The 22,005-nt window shown below is 47.5% G+C and overlaps 1 protein-coding gene across 3 annotated transcripts; it reads left to right on the top strand.

The window, feature by feature from the left end:
• The first annotated feature begins 9,838 nt into the window (after nucleotides 1-9,838).
• ARL4C (ARF like GTPase 4C) lies at nucleotides 9,839-18,070 on the top strand. Of its 3 annotated transcripts, none has more exons than XM_007463912.1 (2): nucleotides 9,839-9,865; nucleotides 14,632-15,997. In XM_007463912.1, exon 2 carries the CDS (start codon nucleotides 14,647-14,649, stop codon nucleotides 15,172-15,174), a length of 528 nt encoding a protein of 175 aa, XP_007463974.1. In that variant the 5' UTR covers nucleotides 9,839-9,865; nucleotides 14,632-14,646; the 3' UTR covers nucleotides 15,175-15,997. The 3 variants fall into 3 exon arrangements, with proteins under 3 accessions (XP_007463974.1, XP_007463972.1, XP_007463973.1); XM_007463910.1 differs by lacking the exon at nucleotides 9,839-9,865 and having other exon boundaries at nucleotides 14,506-15,170; nucleotides 15,324-18,070; XM_007463911.1 differs by lacking the exon at nucleotides 9,839-9,865 and having other exon boundaries at nucleotides 14,506-16,007.
• The last annotated feature ends 3,935 nt before the right edge of the window (nucleotides 18,071-22,005 follow it).

The following is a 22,005-nucleotide window of genomic DNA, read 5'->3' as shown; positions in this document are numbered from 1 at the left end:
CACCCTCAAGGATGCCACAGGGAGAGGGCAATGGCAGTGACTTGGTGGTCTCCTCGGCCCAAGAGGCAAGCAAAATGCAAAGACACGGGCTTACTCCCTCTAGATGCAGTAGGGCCTGTCCTGAGATGGTTCATCCAAAGATGTGTGATAGCTTTGCCAGCGTCCAGCATGCTGGGTTCTGGCTGTAAGACGACCCAATGGTAGTGAAAAAGGTATGAAGAGAAACACAGGAAGGGGTGATGCTGAGGTCTGTTGGGACCTTCTGGGTTTGTCCAAGGGGCGTCCCAGTGGCAACAACTAGCAGTGTTTGAGCATGGGGCAGAGCACAGCAGAGGCAGACATCTGGGCTGTGATGAGACCTGAGTCCTCAGTATGAGGGGAAGGGAGAATTCTCTGGAGCAGTGAGACCGCCCGTTGAAGCTGGTGTGGTCTGGAAAGAGGGCCAAACAGAGGGCCCAGAAAACACTCACCATCCAGGAGCAGATGGAAAAAAAGGACGCTGTGAGGGAGCCTCGCGGGGCACCAAGGAGCTGGGAGCCAGGGGTATCGGGAAGCACGATCAAAACCAAGGCAGAGAGTTTGGGGGGAAAAGAATGTGCTCAAGAGAACCAGATGCCACAGGGACAAGAAAGATAAGGATTGAAAGAGATCCAGTTTGTGCGGCAATTAGGAGGTGCCCTTTCTCAGGGCAGGGTCAGAGGTGGGAGGAAGGGCACCTTCCGAGGGAAGGGCAGATTCTGGCCAACTGAGGGTTGGCTGGTGGGGAGAAGCAGAGACTCTTCTGGGAGGCGAAGGAGTAAAACTGCAGGGCGAGAGCTAGAGCTAGAGGGCTATGCAGAGAGACAGAGACACAGAGAGAGACAGAGACAGAGGGAGATACAGAGAGACACAGAGATGGAGATGCAGAGAGACAGAGAGCATATGGGAGGGGGTGAGGAAGAGAGACAGAGAGAGAGGGAAAGAGTCTGGGTGTAGGGAGATGGAGAGAGAGATGGAGACAGAGAGAGAAACAGAAAGACAGAAACAGAGACAAAGAAGCAGGGAGAAAAACAGAGAGGAAGAGGGGGAGAGAGTTGTTTTGAGGCAGGTGAGACTTAAACAGGGGCTGTATTTTGAGAGGATTTGTAAATCTGGCCAAGAGAGTCCCCTACACACAGTGGCAACTCAATACCTGATGAACAGACGATAAAGAAAACGTGTATTTTGATGATGGTGTGGAGGGGATGAGCTGGGACGCTCCCCCCAGGCATCTGCCTGGCGGCACCTGTGGTGCTCGGAGGAACCCACAGCCTTCCCCACAGCCCCTCTTGTGATCCACTAGTCTAGAGCTAATGTTGGATGTTGGATGGAATTATTTCCCTAAAGTATGTATTCCTATGTGAAATGGAGGTTTGTTCATTTCCGGTATTTCACCTGAACTCTTTCCTCTGTTTTTGCCAGTGTGGACTGTTACATCGTGACTCTGGTGCACACCTGTCTAGTGAATGTGCACTGATGAGCGTACAGCATCACACAGCAGCAGGGATGTGCAATGCAGGCATACAACCCTGGGCTGGTGACCAGGAAGTTTTGCAGTTTAAGTGTCTGAAAGTCCTCCCATTCCTTGTTGAGTTGGACCTGGAGATGGGAAGACTGGTTTAGCCTTGTCCCACGGCCCAGGCTGGCAACATGGGCCTTGGCTGGACGAGAGGGCTGGGCAGAAGGGCTTGTAAGGCTGGGACCATTGCAGGCCTTATGGGATACATGAGAGAGGGAGCATTTACGGACAACGTGGGTGGAGGTCAGGGATTCAGGAGTCAATGGGGCTGCCTAACCCCAAAGAGCAGGGGACCATTCTTCGGCCCTAAATACCCGCAGCGGCACCGGGTTAATTCCTTTGGTTATTGTATTGTATGATTTTAGCAGAAAAGAAGAAGACAGGGGAGGAAGACGAAAAGGAATGGGAAATGTGAAAAAAGGGAAGAGTGAGGTGGGAGAGGTAAGTGGGAACAAAGGAAAACAGCAAGAGAAGAAATGAAAGGGTTGCATTTTCTAAAAACATGGAATTATTTAACTCCCTGACCAGATAGTAAATTTCCTGAGTAGAAGGATCATGTCTTGGACATACTGTAAGGCTCTCTTTTTCCACGAGTGTAATAGGGAAGAGCAAATCTGACTCAATGTTGGATCTGTTTCTTTTACTTCTATTGCTTTTGCTACAAGTTGAGAATGTTGCCTATAGCCAGAAATATACAGGATAGGCCATTCTCAGGGCTCTGACCTTTAAAGGTATACCACTTTTCCATTCATAGAGAGATAAAAAGTTGCAGAACAGAGAATAACATTTGTCCTGTTGGAGGTTTACAGGAGCATCATGACCTGACCTACGTGGACAGCTGTAAGAACAAAGGATTCTGACACCAAGAAGTCTGCAGCAACCAACCACACCCCTCCCCTTATGGTATAAAAGAAGCCTGAATTCTAACTCTGGTAAGATGTTTTTTGGGGACATTAGTCCACCATCTTCTTAGTCTGCTGGATTTTCAAATAAAGTTGCTATTCCTTGTCCCAACAACTTTCCTCTCTAGCTATTGGCCTGTCTTGGGGTGAGCAGCATGAGATTGGACTGGGTAACATTATCACCCATTTTCAAATGCTCAAATGGTTGGGGCACACTCAAACCTTCACAGATGTTTGTGAATAAATGAAGGACAGTCATCTGCTACAGATGAACTTGTGCAGCGACGTTCATGCATATCCAACACAAAGAAAATATTTTATGCTCAGTAATCCATGTAACAAGTGAGGGAGCTTTCTTCACTAAAAGTAACTTGAGTGGAAAAATAAAGGTCCAGGGAATTTAAAGAAATGAGATTAACTGTGGAAATAATATTCTTTGGCTCCTTATATACTATTACTCCTGATTGTTGCTTACTTTAGGAGATTATGCTTACTTCTCAGAGATTATACAGAGAACCCCATTCCATTTCAAGCAGTCTAAACACAGGATGAAAAAAATTAATTCTCCGTTGCAGAGGGTGTTTATTAGGAGAATGGCTTCACCATAAATAAATAAATAAATAAAACTCTAAAACTCAGAAGAAATGATGATGTCACCAATTTAATGATAAGATCACACGAGACACAGGTGACTTGGAGAATTGCCTGACTTTGTTAGATCATTACCAACTCTATGTATTGGTGACAATGACAGAAGTTTCTAAAATAAGAAAATTAGGCAAATAATTCTGTATTCAAACCTTGGGTAAGTCAAATTGCTGATTAATTTCTTTACAGTGCCCCTGTTACCAAACCAAACTTGGGTCCTCTTGCCCGTGCACAGTAAATCCAATCTACTGACTCTGGGTTGTGGTGAAGGAAAGGGCAGCATTTATTGCAGGGCACCAAGCACGGAGTCCAGGCAACTAGTGCTCAAAACACCTGAACTCCCCAGTGGGTTTCAGCAAAGCACTTTTAAAGACCAGGTGAGGGAGAGGCATCCCAGGGTTTGCGATCAGTTCATGCGCAGTTCTCTGATTGGTTGATGGTGAGGTAACAGGGTGGTGTCACAAAGGTTAACATTATCAATCCTCAGGCTCCAGTAGGTCTGGGAGCTACATGCTCAATGGTCATCAAGTAGTTAATTTCTTCCATCTGGTGGGAGTTTTAGCATCTGTAGAACGACTCAGGAAATGTGCATCAGATACTGTTATCTGGGTACTTCAGAGAGGAGCCACAGCAGAGGACATGGGGGAGGGGTCTGTCCCAGGAAGGCCCCATAGGCCCCTGCTAGGTTACCAGCCTAAAAAGAAATAAAAAGTAATGAGTTTACTGAAATGATTGTGGAGAGGGCAAAGGTCAGTTTGGCATGAGTAGTGTGATCAATACCAGTCATAATGACGTGGTTGATGACTCTGGCCAGACTCAAGTGCTCCCCAAAGGACAGCGTGTTACCCCACACACTTTAGTTCCTCATACCGTTTTGTTAAGAAGTTAAATTTAAAATGGCCTGAAGGACGAGTTCTTCAGGAAAATGTTACTTCCATAAGGAGCACTGAGTGTCTGTTGCTATTGTACATGTTTAGCAACTTAGCACCGGTGTCTTAGGCGATCAGGACATAAATAACACGCACCCTTTACAAATGAGGGTGCCCTTTCCACACAGAAGATCTGCCTCCATATTTTTTTTTTTAGGGGATATATAGTTTTCTAACATCTTTATTGGAGTATAATTGCTTTACAATGGTGTGTTAGTTTCTGCTTTATATCAAAGTGAATCAGCCATACATATGCATATGTCCCCATATCTCTTCCCTCTTGCGTCTCCCTCCCACCCTCCCTCTCCCACCCCTCCAGGTGGACACAAAGCACCGAGCTGATCTCCCAGTGCTATGCGGCTGCTTCCCACTAGCTGTCTATTTTACATTTGGTAGTGTACATATAAGCCTCCATATTGAGCCTCGTGCAAACCGTAAGATCCAACTTTGCCTCCTTGCTGTGTTTCATTTGGCCCAGACAATTCCAGAAAGCCTGGAAAAACCTTGTGGAACATCAGTCCTCCACTTGCAGCGGAGACTCTGCTGGGAAGCTTCTCTGCGGCTTTCGTGTGATAAAGTGTTAATGATATGTAGATGAAATGTCATTATAAGAGATAATTTGCCTGCACACACAGCAGAAGGGAAGATTCTTAATTTTCAAGTAATAGCAAAAAATGTCTCTAGTATCTTGGGCATGTTTCTGTCCACTGTTTCATATTCAGAGTCAGCCCTGGACAGAATCATTTAAAAACCTGCAAAGAACTTGGGATGTTGGTAGTGACCCCTTCCCAAAAGGTTTTAAAGGTTTCAGAAGAGCTGTACCTCCACCTCCGAGGGAGAGCACTTCTAACTGTTAATGTTACGTTTAACCTTGTCAGCCTGACCTTGAGGTAGCAGAATAGCAGCTCTAGACGAAAATGATGCTTTCCATAAATTTGCCCCTGGAAATGCTTCCTAAGCCCCACATCTCAGTCATGCTTGAAGGCGACTTTTATGGATCTCACGCAGCTGAACATGAATCACTTATTTATGGATAGTTGATATTTGCTGGTGTAATTCACTTTCTGGGCTTTTGTTATACTTATTTTCATTCTTTCTAGAATGCAGTAGAGAATTTAGAGCTTTTTAAATCTGCATAGTTATGCAGGCATTTTTTCTTTTTTGTGCATGCATTCATTAGCTAAGTGGGTTTTTTGGACTTTGTTATGACAAAAATAATATTTTCATGCACGTGGAAAGCAAATTCAAACAGTACAGAAGATATACAACGAAACATGAGTCTCTTTTCCATCCCACATACTCTGTTCCATGGTCCAGAGATAAGCAATATCAATAGTTTCTTGTGTTCTTGTGCATATTTTTGGAAAACGCCCCGCACACATATACATATGTGTATGCATATATATATATATATATATACACAAACACAATTTTTCATGGAGCTGGGGGCATTTGTATACTATGTTTCTTTTAGTTATCAATATCTGGGTGATCTTAATCATATTAACACACACAGATTCATCTCACTCCTTTTAGAGCTCTGAAGTTTTTGATCACATGGCTTAGATTATTTAATAATTTTGCTGCGGATGGGCATTCCAGTTTCTGACTAGTATCAACAATTCTTCGGGGAAGGCTTCTGTCTACAACCAACTCCCTGTCTCTGTGGCTACATGTAATATTAATCTTGGTTTCTTGAATCATCACTCTGCCCTGAAGTCCAATTTTCACATCTGAATTTATGACTTCTTTGGCAAGGAAAAACCAGGGTTGCTTTGATTCAGTTCTTTTCTCCACTTAGCACTAGACAAAATCATAACAAAGACATGGTCCATGAGCAGAAGGCTGAAAATCAAGTTAAGAAATGTAGATAAATAAGCTAGAATTCAGTAAGAGTAAACTTCAATCACAGAAATTAAATTTATTCTCATTTCTTTGTTTTTGTTTTGTTTTATCTTTTCATCCTAAGCCATAACAGACTGGAAAACTGCTGACTTGTTTTCTGGACTTTTCTCACTACCGTTTCCAGTGAGCCTCACTCCTCATGTCTGCACTAGTCCATCATAAATCAGGCAAACCAAGGCCGCATCCGGGTCTAACGAGATGTGACCAGCAGCTGTAGGTCCAGGTGCAGGGGACAGGGAGAGGGGCTTCCGAGTGGCTGGCCAGTTCTCAGGACAGCAGCCACGGTGGATGGAGTGAAGCCCAGTCTCCTGGACGGCAGGTGTCCAGCAGCACCGTGAAAAGGCTGAGGTCCAAGGCGTGGGTGTCCTAGAAGGGGCACCAAGTGATCCCAGCACCCAGCTGCTCTTGGGATCAAAAGCTCCCCTGAGCTCCTGGTCTGCGCAGGGCTGTAGGAAAGATCTGAGAGCTTATTCCTTTCTCCAAGAAGCTTGTAGTATCTCTCTGGAGAATTTTACCCTGATATTCCATGGCCATATTTTAGGTCTTCTGAGCTACCTGTTATCAGAACAATTTATGACACTGCTCTCTCTTTTGCCTCCTTTGCTTAGGAACTTTGAGAAGCATAAATACATTTTCTCTAAGGTGTAGTTCTGAAAAAGGATAATTCGATATCTGGAAGGAGATTCAAGCCATTGATAACTGCTGTCACCTCTAGGGAGAGAAGCTGCAGTTGGCAGGGGTGGGGGGTGAGGGAGGGCGGGAAAGGGACTTCTTTGCTGATACACCTTTGTAGCTTCCGAACGTTAAATTGTGTGCTTTTACCTAAAACTAAAACATGACCATTTAGTCATTTCCGTCTTTGTGCTCTTGAACATGAGTTTCTCAAGAGAGAGAGGCTGGCTCTTCTTTGAACAAATAAAGGGTTGGACCTCCCCATAAATACCGGGATGTCTTTGACTAGGATGAAAATATCAAAAACTAGAAAAAGGAGGGACTAACCTCACTTCCCTGTGCTTTAATTTTTTTGCTCCAGTAGACCTTTCATCTCATCTTGGAGACTTTTTATCTGGGTCTCTTCTCTCTTTGGAGTTTTCTCTATGTTGTGTGGAGGTCATGTCTCCTCATATTCTCTTGGATGCCAGAGTTTCCTGGAACGTCCTCCTTGGTCATGCTAGGGGTTGAGAATTGAGTTTTGAGGCCTAAATCCCTTTGCTTATCACCTCCCTGTATGGACCAGGTAGCGTTGCGTTATTAAGCTGGGAAAACATTGGTGACCAATCTCTCATCTTTTGCTAACTCTGTGGTAAAAGCTAGATTGGAGAAAGCGGCTTAGGCCAAGGATGCAAGTGAGGCTTGCCTTCTCTACCTCTGAATATAAGAAGGCCATTCCCACAGAGCTTACCTACCCTGTGACTGGTGGAGACAGACAATGCATCAACTCCTGAAGGCACTTCCCTTTACTGATGGGTAGTGAGATGTAACCCAATGAAGGATTAGGCTCTGGCCAATCAGATTAGCTACCCTCTTCCCCAGGGATGCAAGCAGAGTAGACAGAGCACGTGACTGGATGAAGTTTGCTCCTTTCCACGTGCAAAAATAGAAGTAAGTACCACATTAATCAAAGACATGAATAAAGGCACTTGTCTTGAATGGAAGAAAAAAAGAATAAATGTGATTTAAAAGGGCTCATAGTTTTAATTCCAAGAGCTATTTCAGAATAGGATTATCTGGATTCTGGTTGACTCGATGTAGGGAGTGAGCAAACAGAAGGGAAAGATGAGTTTGTCTATGATCTACTGCTAGTTGGATGTACTTGTGCAATAAGCCTGGTGGAGACCTTTATAGACAGAGCTCGGAGTTTAATACTCTATGTTGGGAGCTTCTGGCTTTTGGCAGTGATGGAGACTGAGAAATCATGAGAGGTAGATGCGATTAACTACCCAGAGACAAGAGGATGAGAAGGTCCAAAACCAACCACGGGGGGCCACTAGCCTTCTGTAGACTGATGACTGATGCGGACAAGTCTAGGCCATGATCAGAACCGGGAGGGAAACATGGCTCCGTAGCCTCCTGTTTGGAGGTCCTGATGGATGATGTACCTCCATTCCAGACGCTTATCTGCACAAATCAGTCCTGCGTCTTTGGAGCAGCGAGTGGGGCGGGAAATACTGCCAGTTAGCCAGGCCAGCTGGTTTTCTTAGAGAAAAATGTTAAGAAGGATGTGGGGCAATCAGCAGAATCCCCTGAAAGGCCAGGTAAGCGAGGAACCCGAAGGTCTTGCATTTTTCCTTTGGTCACCAAGGACCTTAGGAAGGAGGATTTAGGAGATTGCAGAGGGCAAGAAAGTAAAAGGGATTTTCTATGATTGGTGAAGCAAAGGATTAGATTACATAAGCACAGTGTAACTCAGAAGGAGGAAAGAATCACCTTGAGTGGCTATGTCTCTAACAGAAGCAGCAAGGAACCAAAGAACTCTATCCCGATGTTTGTGCCATATTCACAGAGGACAGTTCCACAAGGAGCCTTGTATTCGAAGAGAAGTCATCCTGAGTGACCACACAGCAGACAATGGGAGAGTTGGCGTCACACCTGGCCCTTCTCCACCACGGTTAAGAGAGCCGACAGGGCTTGATAGAGGCACAGAAGCACAATTGTTTCCATCTCCCTCGGGTCCAGCCGACTAGGTTTTAATTAAATGAAAATAATAGGCATCTCAGTTCACCTGGGGAGGAGGGGGAAGGGAAAGCAAAGGAATCCAAGTTTCCATCAAATACTTTTTGGTTCATGGTGCAGAACACCAATCACCGGGAGTTATTGTTACACCCCCCCACACACTTTTTTTTCCTTCACTGTAGCTATTAGAGTCGAAATTTAATTACGGTGATTGAATTATTAAAGGAATCAGAAATAACTTTTGCATACCAAGCTTTTTCTTCCCCTTCAGCTGAAAGGACTGGCACTAAAGTGAGGATTTTCTGTCATTTTGACAGCCCTGAGTTCCGTGTCAGGTCTTAATGTCCTTGATAAAAGTTCACTTAAGAGATGAAATTTAAGTTTTAAGGAGCGATTTAAAACGATCTTATATAAGAATCTTATCTGAAAATAACATTGACAGGAAAGATAATAACTTCTAAATTTTCATACCTGTCCCAGGCATATCATAGAGATCGACCATTAATAATGAAGGCTGGAATGGGGAAAAAAACATCAACAACCACTAAATTCTCTTAGTAGCGGTTGTCGGGAAAATGAGAGCCTGAGTTGTTTCAGGCTTGCTGCTTCACAAAAATCACAAACAGGGCAATCCGAACTGCGATTTTTTTGTTGGTTTTTCATGAAAACCACGAACTTGAATGGACAATATAGTAATAGATTCTTTAAAGCTGAAGTATATAGTTAATGTACAATATTGTGTTAGCTTCAGGTATTCAGCAAAGTGACTCAGTTATGCATGTATATTTCTTCAGATTCTTTTGCATTTATCGTACTGAGGGGAGTCAGAAAAAGGCAAATATTATATGATATCACTTACATGTGGAATCTAAAAACTAATACAACGGATTTATTTACAAAACAGAAACAGACTCACAGACACGGAAAACAAACTTACGGTTACCAAAGGGGAAAGGCGGGGAGGGATAAATTAAGAGTGGATGCTTTTTATTTCCAGGCTTCGGGCCCCTTGAATGAAGCAAAAGGCTGCAAGCATCACAGATTCATACATATCTCCACCAAAATCTACTGCCCTGCCCACAAAACTCCCCTGGGAAGCAGTGTCTTTTCGTCCCTTCCCTGTGTCCCCTGAGGTGGGCACTCCTCCAGTGATGACACTTTCTGTGTCCGGCCCTCCCTAGGACTCTGGGAGTGTGGGTGGGGAGTTTCGTTAAGGAAACACTCTTACCAGAGAACTTCCATCCCGGACCACCTGGCTTCCACAGTTTCAAGCCTTTCTCTCTGTGCCTAATTGACCTCTTTTATTCTCAACTTCTAGTCCCCTCTCCCATTATGGCTGCCTGCCCTCTGAATTAGATGCAAACATTGATTTCTTGCAATCTCTTATCTCAGCTGGGTTTCCCGCATGCTGATTTCCTCTCTCTTCCATTAATTTGTGATTCTTTGAACAGCTTTCCTGGTAACATCCCTGCATTCTCTGCCAGGCTCCTGGTCCCCTCTCCGGGCAAATAACCCCTCCTAGTCTGCACTGGAAACAAGAACCAAGACTGCATCTGAACATCGACGCCCCCCAGGCTCTGACCCCCAAAGAGAAGCACTTTCTCAATTTAACAAGCGGTGCTCTAAAAGATCTAGTCCCATAGCTCCAGATAGAGAATCAGGTTAGGGAGTCTCTTATCCATTCATTCATTCAATACATATGGATGGAACTTTTTACTAGGCACTAGGCAAATTTGCCTCTGTGGAGGCTTTCGTCTCGTATACAAGAAGCTCAGTAGAGGGCACTCCTGTATTATAATAGCTAAGCACAGAGGACAGTGGACCTGAACCCAAGGATCCCATCAGAAAAGGCAAATAATCACACACACTCCGTGCCTGTGGACACACACACACCCATGTTCTGAGATTTATCCCTATCCACACTCAACTTTGCATCTTATGTCATCAACCTTCCTAAAGCAAAGACAGTAACGATGGAATATATTGCTCTCTTTGCTGGATCCACTCAAAAGTTATTTTGATTGGTGGCACACTTGATTTCTAAGCCCTTCAAGGAAAAAACAAAGAGAATATTTTAGGCTACAATTTCAAAATCACTGCCAAGTGACCGCATTCTGTTTACTTGAACTGAGTTCTTTTCTGAGTGTAGAGTCATCTCGATGCAGAAGAAAAGGGAAAGGAAATAACGCTGTTGCTGCACGTGAAATTCATCTCAGGCAAGACACAGGTACATGTTATTCTTTGAGAAATGTCTTATTCCGATTAATTAAAATGAAGAAAGTAGCACACTGCAGCCAGTATTTTCCACTCCATGGAATACTTGCCGACTGGTCGACGGTTGAGACTCAAACGACTGTGTCCATTATAAAACTGTTTTGTTGTTGTTGTTGTTGTTGTTGTTGTTTTGCAGGTATCACAGGTAACCTTTATAGGACACTTACTGTGTGCCAGGCACCGCGCCAAACACTTGACGTGTATTATTTCATTTCATCTTCACAACCTCCACCCGTGTTAGATACATTTTAGAGATGGGGAGCTCGCGAAATGGTAACCTAGATATTGCCACGTGGCTAGAATGTGGTGGGAAATGTATAGCCCCCATCCAGTCTGTCCACACAGCCCAGACCGTTAGCGGTGACACTTCTGTTCATGGCTCGAAGTGGGCCTTGCATTTCTGACGTCTTGGTAAACATTACTTTCCTTTTCATCGTTCCGGGGGTTCTCAATCGAAATTCATATCGGAAGGAAAGGTGACTCAGCTAAATGACATTTTTACGAGTTAGAAGTTAAATTATCCACTGTAAATTCAACTTGTCACCTGGTGAGTGAAATTAGACTGTAGCACGGTTGCTATTCGATTTTGGTGAGTTGCTGTTTAATGGCCCTGTTCTCGGAGGCTCCATTAATGTCTATTAATCTGCTTTTGCTACTGGACAACAGACAGCCCTTTATTACTAAACCCCATCACAGGGGCTGCAAAGTGTGGTGCTGCAGTCAAAACCCCAGCCGGCAGGAATTAGTTCAGCACCAGGGCAACACATCACAGGTTTTACTAAAATATTGCCCTCCTACCATCCTTAAAATAAAAGCAAGACCTGACAGGGGATAGATGCAAATAAGAGAAAGGCATCCTACAGCAAGATCGTCTGGGGGAGCCAGATCAAGAGGGTTCCAGTCTGGTCTTTTTCCAGATGCCCAGGTCCCAGGTTACTAATCTAAGGCCCATCTCGGGCTGGCACCCAGCCTAGGTCCCGTCTAGCACAGAGGAAGGAGAGAAGAAAGTCTTGCGAGCAGGTGGCCATCTATGGGACAGGCCTTGAAGAGAGCCAGAAAAATCACTCCAAAAACACAAAATCCTGTCTTCCCAGGGTTCCCAATAACTGAAATGAAATCATTCTAAATTACACCGACATCTGTTATTTTTGCTTACTCACCCCCATTAGCCCTTTAGGGAAGAGATGCCTGATTCTTCTTTGGGAACCACCCCTCCCCAGGTTTAGCCCCTGGGCCCCATCCATCAGTGTGTTCCATCCCTCTGGACAGTAGTACTTGATGGCCGGACGGGCCAGAGAGATGTGTCCTTCAGGCTTTTGTCCCAGTTATTGGGAAAGAGATGCACCTTTTTCTTTCTAGGATCTACACCAAGGATGTGAGCCCAGGGCTGCCAGTAGGAAAACAGAAGAGAGATGGAGAGAGACCTGGTCTAAAGACTTCTTTTGAGCTCCATGGCTTCTAGCCATGCCTGAACAGAATCGTAATCATGAACTTTTCCATTACGTCAGTGAATATATTTCCATTTTTGTCCAACTCAGTTTGAGTTGAATTTCTTTCACAGCTGAATTCAGGTTGCTTACAACTTCATCCCCCATTAAATTAAAACAGTGTGTGGGTGGGGTGTGGAGTGAGAGAGACCACGCAGACCCTCAGCCCTTGGCACTGGGCTTCGAGAAGGCAGTCGGCATGTAGGTTCCGCCTTGGCAAAGTCAAGCGCCCAGGCCTTGGTCTCCTCATCTGGCAGGTTGGACAGAATGATCCACAAGGCCTTTCCCAGCCCTGGACCCAGTCTGGGAAACTGCTGCCACCACGGGGGTTCCAAAGGAGGGATGGCTGGTCCTGCCATCTACATGTGGTCTTTTCACATGGCTCAATACCAACAAAACTGCCCATTTTATCATAGCTTGTGAAACGAAGGTGGTAAAGGAAAGTATTTCTATTTTGGGTTTTACTCATAAATGGTTATCATTTTCATTTCCAGCCCCCTAGACCCCATTTTCATCTTTCTGCCTCATAAGCTGGAGATGGGAAGAAGCCACCGTCCATTCTGCCTCTGCTGCTACTCCTCCAGAGCAGCTCTGCCCCAGATCTGTGTGCATCTGAAATGCACGCTCAGTTTCCTTGGCACCTGGAGAGGATGAGCCTTGGTTGTGTGCTTACAAACCAGAATAAGACCACTGAATTGGAGTGAGGGCAGATGGAAACCGGGGACTGGGCACTGGTGTTTGTTACCTACGGTGCCACCGACTCCAAGCTCCTGACACGTTTTGTTTCAGGCCCAAGTGCGTCTACAGGGCCTAGTGCAGGAGGAGTGGTTTACCTGTGGGCAGGTGATTCTCAGGTCTCAAAGTAGGGTGGTAGAGGGTGCTCTCCCGAGATGCTAACACTTGACCTGGCATGTCAGCAGAGTCGGTGGAAACACAAATAAGGCAGCTAAAGGGGCTGTCTGGGACTGGTGAGTCGTCGGAGCTATCTGGGGCAGACAGGGTGTCCTTAAGCCGAGGTTTGGATGTGTGCATCGCTGCCGCCAGGCAGGAAAAGCTAGGCCTCCAGGGCACCCTGGGCCCAGGCCTGCGCCCCAAGTGCGGCGGTGTCCCGGTGGCGCCCCTTGGAGCTCTGGCAGGGAAGCGAGCCAGGGCATCGCGAAGGGCCAGGGTCCTGGGCACCGCACAGGGCGCGAGAGTGGAAACGCGCCCGGGCTGGCTCACTGCGGACAGCGCCCTCCTTTCCCCTCTCTTGGGGGTCGGGGAACCTGACCCACCGCCCTCTCTCTCCGGCGGGGCACTCTCACCCCAGCCCCGGACGCTCCCCAGCCCCTCGGGCAGAGCTGCCCCGGCCCACCTTGCCCTGGACTCCGAGCCGCGCCAAAGCACACGGAGCCTAGACCCCCGGACCCGCTCCCCGAGGCCGGCTGCACCACCCATGGCTGCAGCCCCCTGGCCTGGGATCCGGGGGCGGGGAGTTCCGGGAGCCGGGAGCTATTTTTACAAGATGCGTCAGTGGGCCGAGGAGGAAGAGCCTGCTCCGGGGCCCATTGTCTGGGCGCTGCGCGGGAGGGGACGCCGGCGGCGATTTCGAAAGCTCCGAAGGGCGCGAAAGCGGCCGGCCGAGACGGGAGGTCCACGCCCCACCCAGGGCCGCGGGAGGGGCGGGGCCATTGGGGCGGGGCGGGGCCCGCGAGGGGCGGAGCCGGGCGCCCTCCCGCCGCCGCAGGCTGGCTGCTGCGGCGGCGGCGGCGGCGGCGGCGGCGGCGGCGGCGGCGGCGGCGGCGAGGGGACGGCGGGGACAGCGAGGCGGCCGCGCCGGCAGCAACAGCCGGGGAAGCCCACGCCCCGCCTGCGCCTCCGAGGCGCACCCCGGGAGCGGGAGCAGCCCCGCGGCGGCACCGCCCAGGCAGAGGCGAGGGCCTGGCACGCGGAGCCCCGAGCCGGCAGCCGCGGAGAGCCCGGGCAGCGGCGGGAGTGCGGGGGCGCGGCCCGAGAAGGCGCAGAGCGAGCCGGGGCCGGGGGAGGGCGCCGGGCGCGAGCATCCCGCGCCGCGGCAGCGGAGGCGGCTTCACGGGAGACAAAAGCCCGCCGAGAGACGCGATGCCCGGCCGGCGCGGGCGCGGGGGCAGCGGCGTCTGAGCGCGGGGCCCAGGTACGCCCAGCCGCGTCGGGCCCGTAACTGCTCGGGGGGCGGCGCCCTCCCGCCGCAGCCGCAGTGGCCGGCGCCGCAGCGAGGAGCCATGGGCAACATCTCTTCCAACATCTCGGCCTTCCAGTCCCTGCACATCGTCATGCTGGGTTTGGACTCGGCCGGCAAGACCACGGTGCTCTACCGGCTCAAGTTCAACGAGTTCGTGAACACGGTGCCCACCATCGGCTTCAACACGGAGAAGATCAAGCTGAGCAACGGCACGGCCAAGGGCATCAGCTGCCACTTCTGGGACGTGGGCGGCCAGGAGAAGCTGCGGCCGCTGTGGAAGTCCTACAGCCGCTGCACGGACGGCATCATCTACGTGGTGGACTCGGTGGACGTGGACCGGCTGGAGGAGGCCAAGACGGAGCTTCACAAGGTGACCAAGTTCGCAGAGAACCAGGGCACGCCGCTGCTCGTCATCGCCAACAAGCAGGACCTGCCCAAGTCGCTGCCCGTGGCCGAGATCGAGAAGCAGCTGGCGCTGCACGAGCTCATCCCGGCCACCACCTACCACGTCCAGCCGGCGTGCGCCATCATCGGCGAGGGCCTCACCGAGGGCATGGACAAGCTCTATGAGATGATCCTGAAACGCAGGAAGTCCCTCAAGCAGAAGAAGAAGCGGTAATGCGCGCGGCAGCGTTCCGAGCCGGTGGGGGGCGAGCGAGCGAGTCAGGAATGAATGAATGAAAGGCAGGATGGCCGATCGAGAACCCGCGCCCGCGAACAAAGACAGCGAACCAAAGCGACGCTTCGAATTTTTAAAGCGGAATGCAGGACTAGTGACTCGACCTGGGTATGTAGGCAGACTTGCCAACCTGAGCTCGACCTGCCGTCACCCCTAGCTCAGGGGACCTTTTGTCTGAACGCCAGAGCTGCTAAAGGGTTGGGGGCCCCACTGGGGAGTGGACGTGCAGGTCCCGCCGTATGCCCTCCTGGCCCAGGTTGGAAGGCTCAGATGTCAGAGACAAAAGCGATTTCTTCCTACTGCAGCAGGGCCAGAAGTTCAGGCTTCCCTGCCCTCAATGGAGATCGCACCTGTGAATTTCCTGAGGTATGCGGTTCCCAGAACCCCGGGAGTACCCGTCTGGGGACATGGTGGCAGTGGGAGGTGCTGGGGGGGACAGCCTCTCCTTGGGCTGTGAAAGCTGGACAATTTTATGTCACAGGGCAGGCCCCTGTGAAAATTCATCTGTCCTGCCCTGGGCCCAAACGAGGTGCTGGTTTGGGCCATCAGAGGACTGCCTGGAACAGTACGGCAGCTGGAAGGCACGGGGCGCTGCGCTGGCCTCCTCTGGGGAATGCCCGCGAAGAATGCCCCTTTCCTGGTGCTTTGTGGTAGCTTCAGAAGACCAGTTATGTTGAGAACTGCTTTTCAGCCTGGAATCAGACATCTTCCAGATGGTTTGGACTCTGTCCATGTGTAGGTCATTATCACACAAAGAGACCAATAAAAAAAAAAATAGAAAAAAACAAAAAACTGTTGGAGGTGGTGGCCAATGATGCATTTTCTGTTTGCAGAATAGTTAAAGGTGTTTAAAGGGTAAGGCTCTTGACATCAATGCTGGATGCGGTGTGTGTGTGTAGATGCAGGGACCTCCCTCTGCACTGTGTAATCGGCACACATTTCTAGACCCATATGTGTGGAATCTTAAATTCTCTTAGCCTACTGTTTGGCTTGTGTGAGCACACCAGCTGCAGATGTGTGCTGAATGACAAGCGGGTTTTGGCAAGGGATGTCTCTTGTAATCCTAACCGCTTGATGATGGGTTATGGTTTTCAGACATGTTTTTTTTTTTTTTAATCTGCTACGAATGAATACTCACCTTAGAAATACTCAGTTTAGGAAAAAAAGACTTTGCTTTTCCCTTTTAGATCCCTTTACACTGCAAGTGGTGACATGTTCAGATTTCTAATTGGTTCATTGTGGCCTATCTGGTTTCAGTATTTTCATTACAAATGTCTCGCTAGAGTATTTGATGTCATGCACCAACAAATAAAAGCCCACCTTGTTGCAAAAGCCGACCTCATTGCATGGATTTAAAGGCAAGGGAAAAGCACAAGGAGGTCCTTCCTAATTCCTTCTTGTGGAAACTGGTTGCAGAGCAAATGCAGACACAGTGAGTGCTTGAGATAAAGGAAAGCCTGTGACGTAATGGTCACCTGTCCTCAGGCTCCTCACGTTTACTTGAAAGAGGCTTTGGAAACAGATAAAGTGAAAGAAGAAGAAATACCTATTTTTAATAATGTAATTTAAAAAATCCTTTATAATCAGGACTGAGTCTTGGTTTGCAGAAGCTGTCATTTACCCTGAAACACAGTATCAAACAGGAAACTTAACGCTTCCTGTGTGATTTTGATTTCCTCTTTGAATCTGCGTTTACAGGTGGAATTATGTTTTTTTCCCCCACTATGATAAATTTCTTTGCAAAGGAGGCCTTTAGAAATTGAGTATGATCATGTGTGTGAGCATGTGAGAGTCAAATTATAAATCCATGCCTATTTTCCACTGCACTCAAAAAGTTAATTTAAGAACCAGAGGTAGAAGTCCCGGCTTCCTGCCTGAAACCCAATTCTCCTATGAAATATTTTAAAAGAAGAAACCTAGCAGTCCATCTTCCTTTTCTCTTTTGTCCGTGTATTTGGTACCCCTCCAATGCTGGTCTTTTTGTAGAAACTCAGTAGAGAAAATATAGCTGAGCAGTGTTGAAAAGCCTGCAAGATTTCAGTTTACATATCGACAGCATAGTCACTGATTTCTAAATGGGCTGGTCCCATCATCTGAAGATTCTGTATAGAATTATTAAAAAAAAAAAAATCCATCTTTCTTTATTTTCTTCACATGCAACAATTTCTTAAGCACTTTGACATTTTGGTAGTTCCACACTATTGAGAGAATAATATATTTATTTTGTGACATTGCAGATGCCAAATACTGTAACCTTCTCGTGCTGACAATACTTTGGTTCAAGATCACTGTTCATATCCTCTCATGCTTTACCAGTGATGCGAAATGAGTGTTTTTTGCATTATCGGTACTTAAGGGTGCAGTCAACTGTTAGTAACTGTGCAGTAGAGCTCTGTGGTGTAGCAACCAATAGTTGAATCTCAGTTGATTTCTGTAGTGTTTGCCCAAATAATAGCCCATTTCATCTCTGACCAAATGGAGGAAACACAGGCTAAATCACCTTGGAGCGGTCACCCGGAGAGTCCCCTCCAACGCAGCCGCTGATTTATTATGCCTCCTGCTCTTGGGAGAATGAATGGGCTCCACGTATAGAGGAAGTTGGCCTCCCTGCACGAGCTTTTGAAATGTTTTCTCATAGACACAGGGAGGCCAGTTTTGTTTCCGAACGATTCTCTTCACAAAATCTCTGTCATGGTGTTGGGACTATGTCTCCTGGTTTGTTTCCATTTCTACTGCTGTAATTCTCTGTCCTAATCATTTTCCTCTTTGGGTTCCCGTTTCCTTTTATATGCATATATGATCCTGTGAACAGAAATAAATTATTTATACAATCAAACGTTTGGGGAAATTGTCTGTGGATGTTTTTTCAAGTTGCCTCTCTTTGTTTCTAGGCCTGAGTGGAGGGATAGATCGCAAGATGGTCTCTGCTGTCTAATGGGGTCCAGGGCTGGATGAATCATCTCTGCTTTTTTGGTTTAAGTGTCTAGCCCTTCCCTGCATGGAAGATTTAGAGGCTCGGATGCAGGAATCTGGGTGCCTGTCCCCCTTATGATACCTGTCAGGAGTCCTCACAAATCCTTGAGGAAAATGGCCTTAATGCCCAGCCAGCACCAAGCCTCTCAGTTATTAAAAAAGGTCGTGACTGTTAATCACTTCAAATATATGATCTGATTATGTAAAATTGGAAACATCTGTGTGGTACTGCAAGAGCAGAGTAGTCACCACACTGCTTAGCATCTTGGCTGCTCTCTTGGTATCTGGGCTGAGTCCATCACTCTTGAACCCATCAGAGAGACTCCAAGACCTGAGTCCTCTTAAATAGTAGGTGTGGTGAGACCGTCCCGCTCTGTACATACCAGCGGGAAAAGGTCCACTTTCTAAAGAAAAAGTGATTGGGCCAGAATCGGTAGACCCTCTGACTGGTTCAAAGTGTAACTCATGGAGGCCCTTAGCAGACATTAAGCAACAAAACTCATTGATTGGCTGGGTCTTAACTCTGGAGCCAAAAAGCCAGTTTCAAATTCTGACTCATGCTCAGGGCCCCATGAGTTTGCTGAAGTTCCTCAGCCCCTGGACCTCAATTTCCCCATCTGTAAAATGGGCTCATAATGGTTGTTGGGAGGATGAAACACAATAGTGCATGTGAAGTGCTCGTAAAGCACCTGAGCAAGGCTTGACTTTATTGTTCACTTTGCAACAGAAGCTAAAGTTTAGAAGCCAAATTACATCAAAAGGGCACAGATGCCATTTCTAAATACCGAAACCTAAAAACTGCTTATAGGAGTAGAAATATTAGAAATCAAAAGAAGTAAAAATTGGGACCCTCTTTTTTTTTTTTGGTGCAACCTTAATTTAAGGAAGGAATCCCCGAGGAGACAGGTAATACTTGGTACTTAGATGATACTGTTCATCTTATATTTTCCAGGAAAGTACGTACAAATGCACTGACGCCTAACAGCTGACAAGGCTAATTTTAGTCCTAAGCAACTGCCTTTTCCGCAATTTGAACTTCCGCCCCAAAGTTTTGGCTCTTCATTTGTAAGTGTTTGCGATAGACAATAGGTGTCTCGAGTTACTGTTTCTGTGCCTTTACATTTGTCTCCAGGGCCTGTGCTCTTGGAACAATTCTGTACCAACATCATAGGCTATTTTGATGTCACATTTGTATGGTAGTAAAGGAAGGACAAATTGTGTGCAAAAAGCAGAAGACAAAAGGCCTGAAATGATCAAAACAGTAAGAACACCCCAGGATTTGATCCCCTTTGATTTCTCAGCTCTCGGCCTGTCCACCTAACCTCTCCCCTTTCCTCCTCTGCGGCCATGTGCACATCTGATGCCCACAATTTGGCCTTGGCTTGCCAGGAGACAAACTGAAGGCATTTCTGTTCTCTCCTCAAATTTGTGTCTTATCTGGAAAACGGCCTTCTTCTGGTTCTCCTGGCTCAGCTGAAACCTTTTTGAAAAACCTGAATTTGCGCAAGACAATGGAGCACTTTATACGTTTGTTTTGCATGGTTTCTGAACTTCAGAGTGGGGCAACTTCAGTTCCTAAGAGGAAACTGCAAACGGAGGGTATCTGAGAAACTGGCATGTGGCTTCTTCCCAGAGATTAGAAGTGAGAATGAAAGAGTTGTGTGGTTTAACCCCACCTAAGTTTTCAGAACATGCCTTGGGTGTTTCTTTGAATGATCTGAACGTCTATGCTGAGGTACTTTCATTGTGTGACAGCACGGCATGAAAGAAATAACCAAAACAAGTCATTTTTTAACCCATCTATAGCATGGGTTTGAGAAGACAAGCATCTCTTTTGCATTTATTAATTAAAATTGCTCTCACATAGTAATGTTAAGGACAGCTCTGTTTCTATTCCCATTAATAGAATGTGTAATCATGGTAATAGCCACTGCTAATCTTTATGGAGCACTTCATGTGGGCTGGGCACCATCCGCATGCTCAGTGTTTTATCTGCTTGATCTTTTTTCCTCCCAAGAGCCCCAAGAGATCAATTCATGCATCAAATAAATTAATCAGTCAACGGTATCTGCACTTGTAGATGAAGAAATGGAGGTGAACGAAGATTAGACACCCTCCTCCGAGGTCACTGGCTGTTTAGGGTGGAGCCCGGATTGAAGCCCACGGGTCCCTGAGACCCCGAGGCTGAGCCCTCGGAGACTCCCCAGCCTGCTGCGCATGGAGTAGAAGAAAGCTGGGACTCTGCAACCCGGGAGAGGAGGATGGAGGCAGGTGTCACTGGCCGCAGCATCACCTGCCTGCACCCTCCTGACAGGGGGACCACCACTTCCCACCTCCTCCCCAGAACTCACACTGACAGGCCTGGCCCCAGTGCCAGCACCTTGCCTTCCCTTCTTAGAGAACACAGCCCAGTGTCTAGAAAAACACTATCCCTCTTAAACCAGTTTCCATTCTTGAAGAATTTTCTTTCTGGTATTCCTTTCAAGAAACTGTGTTGGGGGCAATGGCTCCTTGCCTTACGCAGGGAGGGGCATTTATATACTGCAGGGGACGGACCCTGGCGGTGGCGGGTATCAGTGTTCCCGCATTGGGATCTGAGTCAGCTAACCTCTCAGCCTAGATCCCCGCCCCTGCCGCCACTACCCTGTGAGGCTGAGGATGCCTGCCCTGCCCGTCCCTCAGGGTGATTCTAAAGATAACAGGAAGTAATAGAAAGCACTGTCCAACCTGCAAGGCGAGTTGAGACACTTGTAAACGTGTGTTCCGCTTGGCCAGGGCCCCCTTCTCTCTGCGCCGCTGCCCTGGCTCCCAGGGGTGTTCTGCTCGTGCCGTTCTGGACCAGCCCGGTATCACGGACTCCCTTTTCGTTACCACTGATAAGAGAACTTCCACCTCACAGAGTCAACCAAAGGAGACTTCAGGAAGGAAAACGTCTCTCCTTGGGAGACTCAGGGCATAGAGCCTTTAGTGTAAGCTTTTATCAAGTGACTGTTGGGGACCATAAGCCTCCTTACATCTGCTGTTGGCAGAATTCTCATCATTCTACTGGCTATACTCCTGATTATATTCATTTCCTGAAATGCTAACTCCCTCTGCAATTACTTTCAATGCCCACGTCTCATAAAAGCTAAAATAATTTCAATGTATAATTGAAAAGTCATCATGGTAAGTAACGACAATTGCAACAGCTTATTTCGTAAGTATATGTGTGGATCCATAGATGAAATGTTGCGTTGCTATATAATTTGAAGGGCACTGTGATGGATGCCACATTCATCATGTAAAAAATGCTGTTAAAACAAGATCCACCAACAGTTGTGACCTCCACTGTACTAAGGACACTCCACTCTGGGGCACTCAGGGAGATTTATAACATGGTTCTTGTTCTCAGAAGCCTGATATTCTAGCTGGTGCATGAGGGCTAAACTATCAAGTGAGGTGTTTGACTCCAACGTGAAACCAAAGTCATTGCTCCAACCATGGTCACATTTTTCATGCCACATGAGCCTTGGAGTAAAAGTAGAAATAAGAGCCTGTTACTCTGTGTCCTGATTCACGTAATTTGAAGACCTCCGTCTCTCCATCAGTCTCCTTCTCCAGCTCTTTCCGAGATTCCCTAGGGGGTGGTCACTGTGCTCATGACCGCTGCTTCCTCCATTTCCTTCTTTCCTGCCCCGACCTCTTGTCTGTTTCATAGACCTTCTGGCAGTGAGAATCAGCACGGCAGCCAGAACCGCTGGCCCGCAGCACTGCTGACCCTACTTGTGGCACCCCAGCCTCAGTGTCCAACAGACATTT

This window comes from Lipotes vexillifer, unplaced genomic scaffold (genome assembly GCF_000442215.2).
Source record: "Lipotes vexillifer unplaced genomic scaffold, Lipotes_vexillifer_v1.1 scaffold1215, whole genome shotgun sequence".
Lineage (NCBI taxonomy): Eukaryota > Metazoa > Chordata > Mammalia > Artiodactyla > Lipotidae > Lipotes > Lipotes vexillifer.
Note: the sequence above shows the minus strand (reverse complement) of the source record. Positions and strands in the feature narration are given on the sequence as shown.